Below are 15,820 nucleotides of genomic sequence, written 5' to 3' on the forward strand. Positions count from 1 at the left end.
AAGACTTTACACATTGTTGATTCCAGTCCAACTACAACGTGATTCAATGTTTCTTACAGGTAATCTGTCTCATGGAATCCACACCCATCTGGTCCCACTGATGTGAATGACTGAGGTTGGTCGTCAGCTTTGGGGTTGCCAGGAAATCGTAATGATGTCATAGCTGATGAGTGCTGATGATGACTGGGGCAAACTGAAGCCTTCACGCATGTCTGCCTCCCTCTCTTAATCACTGTGGTTTGCGTGGTATGGTTACCATAGAGCAGTGTAGGATTAAAGTCACACTGAAAATTTATATTCAAGTTTACCTGTCATTACATGTTTAAAGAAATGGGATGTACGTCAATGTCAGCATGCATTTTCCAAAACGTTCAACACCTCATTACTTATTAGAACTAAACACAAAGATGCTAAAACAGATGGGAGTGTTTGTGGATATTTGTTTATTAAAAACTGTTTATTAAAAATTTTGAATGTTGAAGTCACCGGATGAGAAATTCAATGGAGCAAAATTCCAGTCAGTCCAATAGCTGTTGAGATATTTCAACAAATTGTCATCTAGAGCAACACTGCAAGCATGGCAAACAACTAACTGTGTTATACATCATAATGCAAACAAGCAACACAGAGTTGACTGCACTTGTATTGTATGTGTCTAGTCGTGTTTTGAGTGCTTGATGGCTGTAAGCCATTCAGCAGTCTGTCAACCCAAGAGAGGAAACATTAGGATTTTGTATCATCTGCCACAGAACAGGACGTACAGGAAGTCCAACAGTTAGTCAGTGCCTGTAATTAATGCTGTAATTAATTAAAGAGGTGCAGTGGCATTAAAGAGGTGCAGTGGCAAGATACACCAGAAAACAGACAGCAAACAGCATCGCAAAACAAGGACACAACTAAAGGAACATTTTTGGTGAAATATAAGGTAGTGTAATGACCCTAAAGCCCTATTGCAAATCAGTCCTTTAGTTCTGTCCTTTATCTTCAGTTCGATATATTTTAACAGAAAAAGCCCCTGTGTAGCTACGAATATGAAACATGACTGAATCCCATTCTGCTGTCCTTACTCCAGGGTTCATGTGTTGTACGTGCTCACAGGGCATTCCAGTCTAAACTTGTGCTTTTTCTGCTATTGCGTCATAATGCGCCTACTGTTGGGGAAAAAAAACCTGTGAGTAATAAGGCAACCTGGAGGAACGGATTCATCATTTTTGCTACAATGTCATTTGTAAAGATGAGTCTTACAAGAATTGTTGCTCAAGCCATACATTCGATTTTTGTCATGACTATTTGCATTTTGAAAAATGCAGACCATTTGCCCGTCTCATTGTTGGTTCTGCTGGCTTGACACCAGTGTGATAAATGACATGGACAACATTTGCGGCTTCTGCAAAGCGGTGGGCGTGAGAGGAAACATAAAGGTGACTCGGGTTCACCGAGTATCTGAGTATAACAGATGGGCCCAAGTCCTGGCTCTCACACTGTACGTGGGAAACCAAACAGCCAGCCGCAGGCCAAAGGAAACTTCCTGACTGTGGGAGAAACAATCAAATTATGGGGAAAGCACCCTTTTATTATAATATATATTATATATTATTATATAAGTGAAAAATACCATCAAGGAATGAGATTCATTGTATGTAGAAAATATCTAGTATTGGTATGCGTATTGATTTTTCTCTGCATATACTGCTGGTTATTGTCCATGTGCTAAGGTCAGGGAGTCAGGGAAAAAATCTTTGGAATGTGTTCTATTGACACTTCATTGTTAAACAATAACCCAAGTTCTCCAGGAATTGTCTCTTACACAAGAATAAAAAATGTGCAACACACAACACACACAGGTGTACAACGTGTTGTACATTCTTAATAGCCAAATAAAAAAGAAAACCCTGGATGAAAACCGGACATATAGATGGCTCGTGTTGTGTTAAAGCAATTAGTTTGATGTTTTGGGAAATATGCTTATTCGTTTACCTCCTCCGAAGGTCTATGTTTTTATGCTTAATAAGCTACCACCACGGTTTGCTTAGATTAACATAAACTGCTTTCAGACAAGCACAGAACTCAGAAGTTCCCCCGTATTTTCTCCGGAGGAGGTTCATGTGTGAACGCAAATGTCCGAGTGAGACGCGTAGACATAGTTTCTGCAGACTTTCTCTGCCTGGCCTCCTTGTAGAAAGCTGATAATGCTTCTAACACGTGACAGACGCAAAAAAACAAAAAAAATTTTTAAAAAGCTGGTGAAAAAGCGGTGACACACACGTAGAACACACTGAGAAAGATGTCGAGAGAGTTTATAGTGATAAGAGCTGATGACGGTGTCGGGGTGCGGTAAACATGATCATGTGATCATTCAGATTTTTTAAATCTTGCGACAGGGCCAGGGTAGTTGTTTTCAGTCCATCGGTTTCCAGTATTTATATATATATATATATATATATATTTGTCTCTATCTATATATACAGTCTTCCATTTGAATATTAATTTTGAGTGTTTGTTATAAAGGTCAGTGATATCAGAGGTCAAAGTATTTTACAATAGCCCATTGTTTTCATGCCTTTATGAGGAATAGGACCTCTAACCCTATTTCACACAAACATCTAGACAGGCAACCAGAGACCGTTAGAGAGATGAGATAGAAAAAAGTTCCTGTTTAATAAGGAATTGATTATAACCTGCTAATTTACAAAGAATTCTTCACTCCATATTATTTAGGTGCAGTGTTTGATCTGAATGATTCATAAGTCTGTGACATCAAGAACTTGCGTAACATCAGTGTGATGAAATGCGTCTCGCAAAAGTGATAATCAGCTGCTGCTCTGTTCATTCACAGTTCGCCGTGCGGCGGATGATTTCATGCACTGCGGTTGCTCAGGAGACGAACACAAACAGACAAAGCCAACAGGAGCTCTGCTGCTGAACAAATTATTTATTGGTTGCTCCTTCGCTCGGCTCCCACCCCCTTTCTCTCGCTTTAAAGAAAAAGAGTACAGGATTCAGTTCCTCCTTTGTGTACATAAGGGAAAATATTGCCTTTACTGTGGAAGTACTTCTCCAAAAAGTGAAAATTGGAAAAAAGGACAGACCACAATACACTTTCCACAGTTTTGTGTACCACTTGGTCCCATTGTAAAATCTGTCTCAAGCTTTCTGCTCTTTTCATCTACGTTGTCTGTAAAAACATTGTGGTTTGTGGTTTGTTTATGGTGTTGCATTTACTACATCTGAGCGCCATGCAATCTTGTGCATAAGAATTAGGTTGAGTATAGCTCCATATCTCCAAGTTCCTTCACAACCAATCTCAAGGTTTTTAGATAATTTGTTCAAGACCAAAGTAGAGAACTGACAGACAACATCGTCATCCTTAAAGTCACGATGCCAACAAACTCAAATGAGAACCATTTGAATGTGAATACAGAAGTGGACCATGTAAAGAAATCCCTCTTCCCTCTGGTCTTGCTGTTAACCCATGGAAAATATTACAGGTCCTGTGTTACTAATCCGATCACAAACACATTTCAACTTGACTCATCACTGTTCCAGTCAATAACACACCCGGACTTATGCAGAACTGTAACCAGGGGTAGGGCCCTTTATAGAGGAAGTACACTATTGTTTCGATCGTCAAAAATTCTACAGTCAAGTCCCTGGTCCTAAACTTTGTGTTGTGAGTTGTAAATGTAAAAATGAAGGGTGGTGTGTGAGCCAAAGAAGAACACATTCCATTTTAGAGTGGATTTGATCTTTAACGTTGTTTTTTTTTACATTTATATGATAATAACGCAAAGATCTTTATGAATAAAATCAGTTATACGTAGAGTGCTAATATACAAATGAATAGGTGGAACTCCAAGCAGTTTGCAGGAAATGTCTATGTAAGTGATACAGAATATGAATCTGATCTCAATACGTGTATTTGGAATATGGTGATAAAGTGGCCAATCAGCCGTGGTGGAGGAATGTGCTGTCAGAGTGCCCTTCCAGCTCCTTTTTCTGTTCATTATCATTCATTGCACATTCTCAAAAGCTACAGTTTCCCACAGAATAAGACGCAGCTGACAGTGACCTCAACAAAAAAATCATCAGGCTGTTAAATCATTAGGGGGGACACACTTACCTATTATACAATGTTACAGGAAAGAATTGACTAGATCAAAGGTGGAAATAGATCTGGGACTTACTGAAATGTATAGATTTACCACGAAGTAAAGCATCTTTATAGATAAAGGTATTGAAGCTCTGTGTCAATATGTTGTCATTTTCTGCATCTCTTCCTAGCACATAAAATAAATCCTGCTATGAAACCATTAACATGACATGATAGTGGGCCTACAAATTAAAAAATGACGATCTGTTTTCGACTGAATATGGCGCTGACAACCATCAAGGATGGTGTAAGGTTCCTTGTGTGTCAAAAACCCTGTTGACGTCAATAGTGTTACATGCCTGAGGCTCTATTCCTCATCTCTGACCATTATCAGCTGACTATGCTGCCCCCTGGTGGCTACGACCACAGCTCAGTGTGCACCTCATACTGTCTGACGTGGTTAACAATCATGTCAATAATGTTAGTTAAGATATACATGTAAATAGATAACAATGCTTATTTTCTCAATAGTATTTTTCTTTGGGCTGTTCTACAGACTCCAGCTTTTCCAACAATAATGCAGCTGACACTTCAGCTGCATAAGCTGATTTCAATAGCATTTAAAAAAAGCTACCATTTGTTTGAATTCGATTTATTCATTTAAAAAATTTTTTTTATCTTCAGATACCTTTATTCCTACATATGAATCAACAGCATTCAACCAAACTTATGAAGAGGATTCAATTTAATGAAGTTCTACTTTGCACTTTGTCTTGTGTATGGTCAGAATGACAATAAGGTGAATGTGGTATTTTATTGCTTTTTAAAGACTTAATTTAAAAGAAATTTCCATCACAAAATAAATATTAAACATTGTAAAATGAGTCATAATCAAATACATATATTTTTGGGATTTGGAAATTAAGTTGAAAATAAAGAAAACTAAAACCTAAAACAAATTAAATAACAAAATTGCATTTAAAAAAACAAGGGGAGTGTTTGTATTCAGTGTATATTTAGTTTTATATATTCATAATATTAATATTTAGTGGTTGAAGAGGAGCGGGAGTCGCGGCCCTTTTACGTCATCACTCCGCGTCAGGAACCCACCATCAGCTCAACACATCTGACACGTGAGTCGAACTGGTTCGTGTTTACTGTTTGTATCGAGTCACATTTCACGTGAATCAGGCTGAATGGGTCATCTTACTCTTCTTTAACTATTTATTAAAACTGTCTGATAAATTCAGAGTTTATTTGTGTTTAAGTTCTCGTGCAGCGACTTAAGTAACGGCTGTCGGTCGAGTTTCAGCCAAACTCCTTTCCAGAACAAGTCAATTTAAGTTTCATAAAACACACGTTGTGATATCACCTGAGACATTTAAAGCCGGAGATCAAAACAAATAGATATACCTTGTTTACATTTCATTTCCTGCTTGCCGTTTGTATCAGTCTTCGATCAAACCATGAGATTGAATACATCGATGTAAATATACGGGATACTTTCCTCTTAGTCCTAGTCTTAAGTGTTTCACATTTAACATTAACAAACTTAACTATCAGTTATTCATTTGGTGAATCAGATGGATCTGAGCAATGTTCATTTTATAGACTCGTGTTTTTTGTTTCCTGTGACAGACACAAGATCAAGATCAAACATCTCCTCTCTCAGGACCAAGAGGTTGAACTGATCACCTTCAACTCATCACCGTGAGGCGAAAGCTATGTTGGAAAAAGCAGAGGAAACAAACCCACAGAAAGGAGGAGGAGGAACGAAGAGGAAACACCCCGGTGGTGATGATGGGAAAGGAGAAGAGAGGAGGAAGAAGGGAGGTGAAGAAGGAGAGAGGGGTCAGGGAGACGGTGGCAGGAAGCGCCTGGACCCCCTCAGTGTGGGATATTTCCGCCGAGTGGGAGAGAGACTCAGTGACGGTTTTGAAGATAAAGAGGAGAGAGGTGAGAATAAGTGTTCTGATGTTGTGAGCAACTGGAAGGTTGGAAAAGTGCGGAAGAAGAACACATGACATTATAGTAGTACACTTCCATATCAGAACACAAATAAGTGCCTTCTTCTTATTAAGGCCCTTTTTAGACATGAACTCTGAAAAATGTCCAGAATATTAGGTTTGGACGTTTTCCTGAGTTTTCCTCTCACATATGAAGAACACTGCAGGAGATTGTCCGAGTCAGGCGCGTTTGCAAAAAACAGGAAAATGGGTGGGGACGCTTGAGTACAGCATGTAGGAGGCAGAACACAACGTACAAATCTCATGATTCTGTTTACATCACATCGACACCAGTGACGGCCCTTATCACCAAAAGCTCTCAAATCTCTTTCCAGATTAAATATTATTCTGTGTCCTGTACGTCTAGGACACCTCTTTTTCACTTTAGCCTTTGTTGCATGTCAATCTTTAAATGCCATTATAATTTCCAAGAACCCAAAGTGCATTAAGGCTTCAAATTGCTTGTTTTAACCAATGAACTGTCAGTGTAAACCTAAAGGCATTCAGTATAAAAAATTCAAACTTGCAGTCGGAGAATGAGCCATGTAGCATTTCTCTGAAAAATTACTTTAATTATTTGAGGGTCTGGTTATTAAATTGACTAATCTTTTTAGCTTCATTTCAAATGATATGTAGCCCTAGTTCTTACGGAACATGAACAGCTTATTATGTCGAGCAGTCTATTGTTTGACCAGATGATCTGTCATTTAGCTCTCAGCTTTAAAAGTCCGAATGTGCTTTTAGAAAAGTGTTTAAAGAAGTTTCATCCATGTTCACTGAAAGGTGTAACTTTCTCTTTGCGTTGATGGAGATCTTGAGATATTCATGACTTCTATGTTGCCCCCCCCCCTCTGCTCAGCACTACTGTCCTTATCATTATATCTTTTCTCTGTTGACCCTGGTTCCTCTCTCACTGTCGCCCATAGCGATGTTCGTGGAGAATGTGCTCTCTGAAGTAAAAGGTAAAGCGATGATGGTGGCGATGGACTGCACAGGAAGCATCACCCTGCAGCGGCTGCTCCCTCTGTCCAGCCCTGAGCAGGTGGGAGAGGTGCTGGCTGAACTGGGTGGAGAATCCGGCTCAGAGTTTCAGGTGGTTTCCTGCGATCGCTGCGGGGGCCATGTCGTGGAAAGTGCAGTCAGACAGATGTCCAGGTGGACGGGTAAGATTCTTCTCTCATCACTGTGCCAAATTCTTTGTCGTAAAATAATCAAGTCACACAAAACACCTCAGCTTGTCTGTATCGATTGCTTCCATTTTTTTTTTTTAGAGTCATCACAGAAGGAGTCGTCTGATACCACAGAAGAAGAAGAGGATAGTTTTGAATTGCTGGAGGCGCAGGTGTTGTCTCTCAGTCAGGTGGTCAGAGACAACATTGAAGAGTTCATCCAACATGTCCATGGCTCACACGTGGTCCGCACACTTCTACACCTGTTGGCAGGCTGCCTCGGACCCCCCCGCACTGAATCCCGTCCAGGTACGAACACACACACACACACACACACACACACACACACACACATTTATTGCGTGGCTGACACTGATGTGCTGCAAACATCGACTGAGCTCCGCAGTGGAATTAATGTTATTTCCTGCCTCTGTCTACTGCTTCACCCCTCACCTGAATCCTGCAGATTATTTCTTGCTGTTGTGAACGTGTCTAAGCAGAACACCCCTGCTGTGTTGTCTATGTGTGAAACAAAAATTCAGGAGTTTCTCTGCAGGACATGTCTGAAAACGGCTTTAAAGAGCCACCCCCCCGAGACCAAATTAATTGTGGCCAATCCCTTTTGTGTCATTGAGCCATTTTGAGCTTAAGCAGGGACAAAAGTATTTATAAAGCAACGTTAAAAACGTTAAATTTCAATGGATCTGTCACTTCAAATTGTTTTGGAAATACAGTTCCTATGATACTTTTTGGGATATAAACAGGAATAATAATGTTTCTGAATTACTTTTAAAACTTCATTGTGCTGAGTTTTACATAGTGTCTTCTTTTCTATGATTTCTAACTGGATTGATTGAGGTTAATTCATGACTGATATAATTGTATCCCCAGAAAGTGTGCAGTTATTCAATCAGCCATCGTGTGGCAGCAGTGTCATGTACAACATCATGCAGCTACAGGATATGGAGTTTCATTAAATGTTCACATCAGAAATGAGAAAAGATTTGATCACAGAAATGTGACCTCGGTCAGATTGTTGGTACCCGACTGCTCTCAAGCTGCAGCTCCAACTGCTGCTTGTGTTGATTAAAAAGGACAAATCACTGAATAAGTAACTTGAGTTGTATTTAGAGCTCTGGCTGTGGAAGTTTCCCTTTCACCTCATGCAGCATCTTCACCCCACATCTCTCCCTCCAAGCCTCCCATTTAATTCTCACCCTCAGAGCCTTGACTCACAGTTTGAAAAGCCCTGGCCTAACACATCCAGTTTTTCTTCTTGAACATCTGGTGACCCTGCGTTTCTGCTCCAGTCATCCCTCACCAGACAGAGAGACAACTGTCTGAATATCAAGGCTTTTTTCACTTCACTCTGCACTTTTCTTTTCATTCCAGCATCACGCGAAGAAAATAGAGCTATGATTGTTCTTTGAGGCTGCTCGCAAGTGTCAGGACATTTACACCCAGAGGCATGTTTGCTTTAATCTTGAATTCATGCCATCTTTTCTCCCTTTTGATATTCTCTTTTTCCTCCCAGGTGCAAAAGTGCGCGGGGTCGCTCCTTTGCTGACAGACTTTGAGATTCCCACGTCATTTTGGTACGAGCTGAAAAGCCTCACGGAGACCTTGATGGAAAACATTAATCGTGAGTCATCTTTCATCAAACGCTGACACGACACGTATAATCTCCAGCATTGTGGTATTGCACAAAAAAAGTCATGGGGTCAACCTAATCACACACATTTAGATTTTCCAAAAGATAACTTTTGATTTGGAATGATTTTTAAATATTTTAAAACATGGAAATGAGAAAGTTGTCTACTTGGTGTGGTGGAAATATAGACATGGAACAATTATCAGTAGAGTTAACAATTTTTCCTTACATTTATATTATATGTGATTTTAAGAGTTGTATTTAGTATGTACATATTTAGGATTTAATTTATTTATTTATCTCATAGTTTCTGCTCGACCACATATTTCACATATCAACAGGTGCTGTCAGTAGTGCTGTCTCCTTCTTGTCCTCTGCTGAGCATATTTCTGGAATCAGAAAAACAGTCTTTTAAATGGAAGTGAGGACTCACAGGAGAGTCAGTGGGGTAGACCTGAAGGGCAGCAGTTTGTAATAGAAAGCTGCTTCGAATTCCTATGATTAGTCCAACTATGAAGTTTAAATACCACAACAAAATGAAGTCAATAAATTCTCTCCCTGCTCAGGTCATCAGTTCATTTTTTAAAAACATTAAGGAACATAAAGAGAAAACAAGTCTGATGACTGAAGAGAGACACAACATATGGTTCTTTCTGTTCTGTGTCAATATCCTCCATGCATCACTCAGGGCACTGATTGAAACTAGACTGTCACTCAGTCGAGCAAATACCTCCACCAAAGCCCAACAGTCCCCTCATGGAACCACATTTAAATTCACTACATCCAGATTTTTATTTGGATCTGCACCAACTGAAACACACTCCTATAATCAGTGCTCTAAACATGTCTGATCTTCTTTTATAAAGATTCATTAATTATTCTGAGATAACTGTTGCAAAACAATGTTAAAGAAATCTGGATTCAAACCAAAATGTTATATGTTCTTCCCTGACCCATAAAGCATCCTTCCACTAAATTTTATGATAATCCGTCCAGCAGTTTTTGTTTAATCTTGCTAACTAACAGACAAACATAACCTCCTTGAAGGTAAAAATAATTTGAATGAGTATAGGCCTCAGTACACTGTGTGGGTTTTTGAACGTCAATAAATGACAGTCCTGGATCACACCATCACACACTAAAGACAGCCTGCAGCAAAAAGAGAGAAAGGAGGGAGGAATAATGGATTAATACAAGGTTATGTAAAATAGAATTACGGTTATATAACGCGGAGCTTTAGATATATCTCAGGTCCATTCAAATGGTAAAGAAAAGTTACCCATTTCATTTAACACTTACCTGATCTACCCATCAAAGAAAAGAATGCTGTTTGTACATTCAAGTAATTAATGTTAATCAGGATCTAGCATTCTGAAAGTGATGGGACACACTAACTTCCATTGTTATAGCAGCAGTCTCCAGCATAATGGCTGAATCCATTCAGGAAGCATAGAAAGAATCCCGTTGAATAAATAATTAATAACCAGACGATCAACAACCTGAAAATTATTTCCAAAATTCAAAAGACATGGACTCATGTCCCCCCCTATCTCTGCATCTCCAGCAGGGCTCAGTCACTCTGTGGTTATATTGAATTGTACCAGCCTGTGCATCCTTCCTGTGGGTATGTGCTGTAATTCATATAAACACGTGGATACTTGGTGAGCCTTTCTATAACTGTAGGCTATTTCTGACTCATCTTTAGCACTTGGTATTAATACACTGATAATCTGCATAAAATCCCAGTGTTCCTGTTTAAGTAGATTTAACTCTACCTGCTGTTTTCAAAACATTTTCTATCACTGCCAAGGTATCCTCATGTCACCCCAACAGAATGAAGAACGACTAAAATATGTAAATATTCAAAACAACTATTTGGCATATGAGCTTGCTAGACCTCAAGGATACACACACAGGATTGAAGTACAACTGTTGGCCACAGGGCAAACAAAACAAAAGGCAGAAAGATTGACTACTCTTCTCTCTCTTCTCATCTCTTTCCTGTCTAGTGAGCGTGACAGATGCTGTTGCCAGCGCAGTGTTCCAGACCATGTTGACTGTCTGTCACAGAAAAAGGCCCAAACTCTGCAAACAGCTCCTCAAACAAATCATGGAGTACCTGACAAGTCGCAGTGCTGCTCCGGGACTGAGGTCGGTCCTGAATCCTACCCGACATGAATTGATCTTATAAATGATGTTATTTCCACTAAGTGTAACATGGGGTATTGCTTTTCTTTTGGCTGTAGCCCACTTCTGGTCTTCCTGAAGGATCAGGCTTCGAGTCACCTCATTGAGACGATCATACAGCTATCCCACAAGCCCCTTCTGCGTGACCTCTACAAGAACCATCTCAAGGGTCACATGGTCGACCTAGCCCTCCATCCCATCGCCAACTTTCCCATACAGCGTCTGACTGCAGCGTCCGCCAAATACAAAATGGTAGGTAATAACTGTCCAGCCCTCTGCGTCATAGTCAGTGATACACTCACAAAATATTATTATCGTGCCCTTGCAACAGAACGTTTAGTCCTTATTAGTATGGAAGAAGCTGCATCATCCCTGATGTATCCAGACAAGGGCGGTGCTATGGGTCACAATGAGGTCAACAACATGCTCTCCTCTCTTTGTAATAAAATAGTTACTGTGCTGGAATTCATATTTTAGTCATAATCCCATTTTATCCATGTATGATTTAAGGAATTACTATCTTTAAAAAATGTGCATTTAAATGGTAAATGGGCTTTTCTAGTCTTCATGTCCGCTCAAAGTGCTTTTACAGGACAGTTTTGCCATTCACCCATTCACACACATATTCATACAGTGCATCTAGCATTAGCTGTCAGAGGCAATTTGTGGTTCAGTATCTTGCCCAAGGACACTGGGATCAAACCTCTGACCCTCTGGTTAGTGGAACACCCACTCTACCTCCTGAGCCACAGTATTTATGTGATGGAGCAAAGTAAGCATGCATGTGTAACTATGGTCACATGTCAAATATGTCAAGCATTAAATGACTTGTATGGTCATACTGACTTTTTGTTTGTCAGCCTGCCTGTTATGGAAAATCTGTAATAATTTGTAACTGAATATTGAACTCCAGGTATAACTGAACTCTCTCTGTCCCATCTCCTGTCTCCGTAGTTCCTGACGTTGTTCGATGAGCTGATCCAAGGTGTGGAGGCCGTCTTGGCCTCAGGTCACATGGGGGTGATCGTCCAGCTGGCGGAGAGCTGTGCAGAGAGCGAAGAGAAACAGGACGACTTGCTGCAGTGTCTCCTGCGTGTAAGCCCTAAAGAGTATATGTTATTGACTTATGAAGGTCCACACGGGTGTTGAATCAATTTAACAAAATCCTTGTTACTGTTTATTCCTCTTTTACGACTGAGATCGAAACTTGATAACACTATAAAACTACTTAATGTTTGATTTATGGATTAATCGGGATCCTGTTGACTTGCTGCCTCGCAGGCGTTCCACTGCGCTGAGCCCGGCTCCCGACACGTCAGCTGCCTCCCCCTCTTCATGTCGCTGCTCACCTACGAGGTGTACTACCACTCTGAAACAGCAGAGGGCGGCACGTCAACAGAGGTGAGCAGCTGAGAGGAATCTAATGTATGAATGAATGCTACAGTGTGTTGATGTTAAATACATGTTGCAGATGCAGGGAGGTGACTTTGTGGATTTCTTGATCATTTTCCAGGTCCCGCTGTCGTCCATCTGTTATCATGGCTCGCGGCTGGTCCAGGCGCTGTCCAGGTTCAAGGAGCGCTCGATCCTCCTCAGCAGCCTGCGCACCCTGAGCCCTGCTGACATCTTGACGCTGGCCTCTGACCCTGCGGGCAGCCACGTCCTCCAGGCCCTCATCACCACATCCAGCGACAAAGGGAGGGGCAAGATCCTTAGGAGACTGGAGGTACGAGTACAAGGGAGCTGATGGAATATTTGAAACAGAAACGATTAGTAGATGGATTGATCTCTTTGGACCGTTGTTCAGACAAAACAAGCAATTTGGAGACATTACTCTGGACTTGAGGAAATTGTGGTGGTCATTATCCTCTATTGAGCCTTTTTCATGACCTGCGGGAAATTCCAAGAATTTTCTAAGGGCTTTATACTAGGGGACCAGGCGGAGAAAGTCCGCAGAAACTGTGGAGCCTCTCACTCATGCATCTCCTCCAGAGAAAAGAAAAGTGCTGTGGAGTTCAGTGCATGTCTGAAAGCAGCTTTTCTGACATTTAATAAATCAGAAGCTGCCGTCAACTTTGAATCTGGGAATAAATGTTTTTTTTTTCTCCATTCATATATTTTGTTAGTTAAATTAGACATGTTTTTAGACATGGTTGCTTGACCATACTGTTGCTAGTTTTGTATGATTGACTTGTAAAATACACTTCTTAATTTGAGAAAAGTTCCAGTCTCTTCTCCACTGTGGACATTTAAGTTACAGACTTTATCTATGTTAAAATTATGAAAATATCTGAGAAATAATTTGAAAAATAGAGGGAAAAAGCAAAGAGTTGAACATAATGAAAGAGGCAGGACGAGAAGCTTTTTCATCAAACCGTTTCTCCTCACAGGGTCTGCACGTTCAGATGGCGTGCTCCAGGCTGGGCAGTCGGGTGCTGGAAGCCATATGGAACAGTGCATCCGTGAATCAGAGGCAAAGCATCGCACAGGACCTAGGTAACACAAAAGGCTTTCACCCACTTTTCTGTAGAATTTCACATTTTATCCAGTTCAAATGTAATCTTTTCCCTCCCCTATCGCCCCTTCTCTTCCAGTTCCAAGTGAAAACCAGCTGAGGTCGGATCAGTTCGCTCGTCACGTGTGGGCCAAATTCGCTCTCTCCCACTTTGTGCACAGACGAGCACACTGGCAGGAAATACAGGCGGGCGAGTCCAAGAAGAGGAAGCTTTTCAGTGACATTCTGGAATAGAAATTCGTAACAGCTTTCATTTTTTATTTCCTACATATGTTGATAAAAATAAAATAGCAAATTGTCTTTCTCTGTGTGGTCTCAGGAGAGTAAATACAGCCCCAGTCTTTAGCTCAAACCACTGTTGTGCCATTAGGTGCAAGAATCCGCATGGCCTGTAGGGGGTGCTAGTGGAGCATTCAATGTTTTCCTGAGGTCTGGGTTCGGTTGTGACATGAGCAGAGTAACACCGGCTCCAATGTGTAAACACAGTCAATTTGCAAAACTGTCTGAAACTCTGAACCAAAGACACACAGCTGAAACATCTTATCCTCTAGAGTCATGTTGTTTATCATTGGAATTGCTGGGATGAGCATAATGGGAAAACCCTTGAAGCTATAATTGATCATTCAGTTGATCTGAATGTCGTGTTTCTTCAATGGAAACAAAAACCAAATCCCTGCTGTGATAAAATCAAAATAAAATCTTTTGTCGCCGGCCTGTTGGAGACACATTAGCACAGATCATTGATTATGAATTGATTTGACGAAGAGAGAACTTTATCCTGACAGGTGCTTGTCACACGGAGCCAAGAAGTAACGTTCCAGCACGTGTTACTGGTTCTGGAACAACCAGAACGATCACCTCACCCCATGTAGTAAATGCATTGTCAATTTATTTAGATGGGTTTAAAAACATGGTCAGCAAACTCTTTTCCATAATGTACAGATTCAGACAAACGGGTCAAATTCTAGTGTCTTAAAATTGTTGTAGGTCGTTTCAACCACGATTTTTCAAGCAAAACAGGGAGGATCAGCATGTTGGACAGAAAAATAGAAACCTCACAACAGTGTAAGTCAGTCGTGTAATAAATTCAACCTTTATCAAAGTGTTGTGTGGAGGTGTGGATACAAAACAGGTGTTGATTCTACTGTATAGTAATTCTATTCTAATTGTGTTTTTTTTACATAACACATACATCAGTGCAACCACAGAAGTGTACTTTGCATTGCTTTGCATCAGTGAAGCGTCTCCATTTTCAGTCAGAATGTAAAGTGATGAGAGCCGCCCATCACTAAAGCATGACTGCACCTAGAGAGCAATTTTCCGCTTGCCACTGAAGAGTATAGAAAAGATCAGTTCACCAACATCAATTTTTTTTTTAAAAAGCCAATTTTTCCACATTTCTATGGCATCTAACTGTCGTATGCAGGGCTGTGGCTCGGGATCCCCTGACGGCTGTGCCAGCTGTGTGTGAGTGTGTGATAGAGAAAGTGCTGCACATGGATGCACTGTATGATTTTGTGATTGGCAAAAAATGTAGTGCAAAGCACTTTGAGTTGTCATCAAGACTAGAAAAGCTGCATTTACCATGTCTACCATATGCAACCATTGGAATACACCTGAATAAAACGCAAAAGTAAATTGTCTGTCCAGAAACCGATGCAGAAGACTCGAGAGGGAGAATCTTGTTTTGTTTTTCAGACATCCTGACCTTTCCACTTGCAGAATATAAAGTCAAATTGTCAACTATGCACAGTTATATTATAGATAGATAGATATTTCACTCATGCTCCAATTAAGATGAAACATCTTTTTACCATGGGTCCACTAAAAGACGCTGTCGCCACTTCAGTCAATGGATTATCTCAATCAATCACATTTGAACACATATTCACAAATCACTATTTACCTCATAGGGTTTAGTAATCTGTAGAAGGTGTGAGATATCCTCTGTCCTTAACCTCGGACAAGTCAGCAAAACATTTGAAAATAAACTTTTATCACATAATTTAAAGGGATAGTTCACCCAAAAATGAAAATTCACTCACTCACCTCTATGCCGATCGAGGGTTGGGTGAAGTGTTTGAGTCCACTAAACACTGAGGAGTTTCAGGGGTAAAGTAGCAGGAGCAGTATGGAGGCATTTTGTGTTTTTTTTCCTGTTTTTATACATTTGAAGAAGTGGTCACCATTTACTTCATTTGT

The 15,820-nt window shown here is 40.4% G+C and overlaps 1 protein-coding gene across 2 annotated transcripts; it reads left to right on the forward strand.

The window, feature by feature from the left end:
- Positions 1-5,157: 5,157 nt before the first annotated feature.
- On the forward strand, positions 5,158-14,994 carry LOC118118287 (nucleolar protein 9). 2 transcript variants are annotated; one of them, XM_035171341.2, is made up of 12 exons: positions 5,158-5,223; positions 5,729-6,046; positions 7,023-7,259; positions 7,368-7,574; positions 8,800-8,907; positions 10,926-11,067; positions 11,163-11,355; positions 12,058-12,198; positions 12,385-12,504; positions 12,617-12,829; positions 13,494-13,599; positions 13,698-14,994. In XM_035171341.2, the coding sequence occupies exons 2-12, from the start codon at positions 5,815-5,817 to the stop codon at positions 13,850-13,852; spliced, it is 1,854 nt and encodes a 617-aa protein (XP_035027232.1). In that variant the 5' UTR covers positions 5,158-5,223; positions 5,729-5,814; the 3' UTR covers positions 13,853-14,994. The 2 variants fall into 2 exon arrangements, with proteins under 2 accessions (XP_035027232.1, XP_035027233.1); XM_035171342.2 differs by having other exon boundaries at positions 5,180-5,236.
- Positions 14,995-15,820: the final 826 nt, after the last annotated feature.

Source organism: Hippoglossus stenolepis, chromosome 11, assembly GCF_022539355.2.
Source record: "Hippoglossus stenolepis isolate QCI-W04-F060 chromosome 11, HSTE1.2, whole genome shotgun sequence".
Lineage (NCBI taxonomy): Eukaryota > Metazoa > Chordata > Actinopteri > Pleuronectiformes > Pleuronectidae > Hippoglossus > Hippoglossus stenolepis.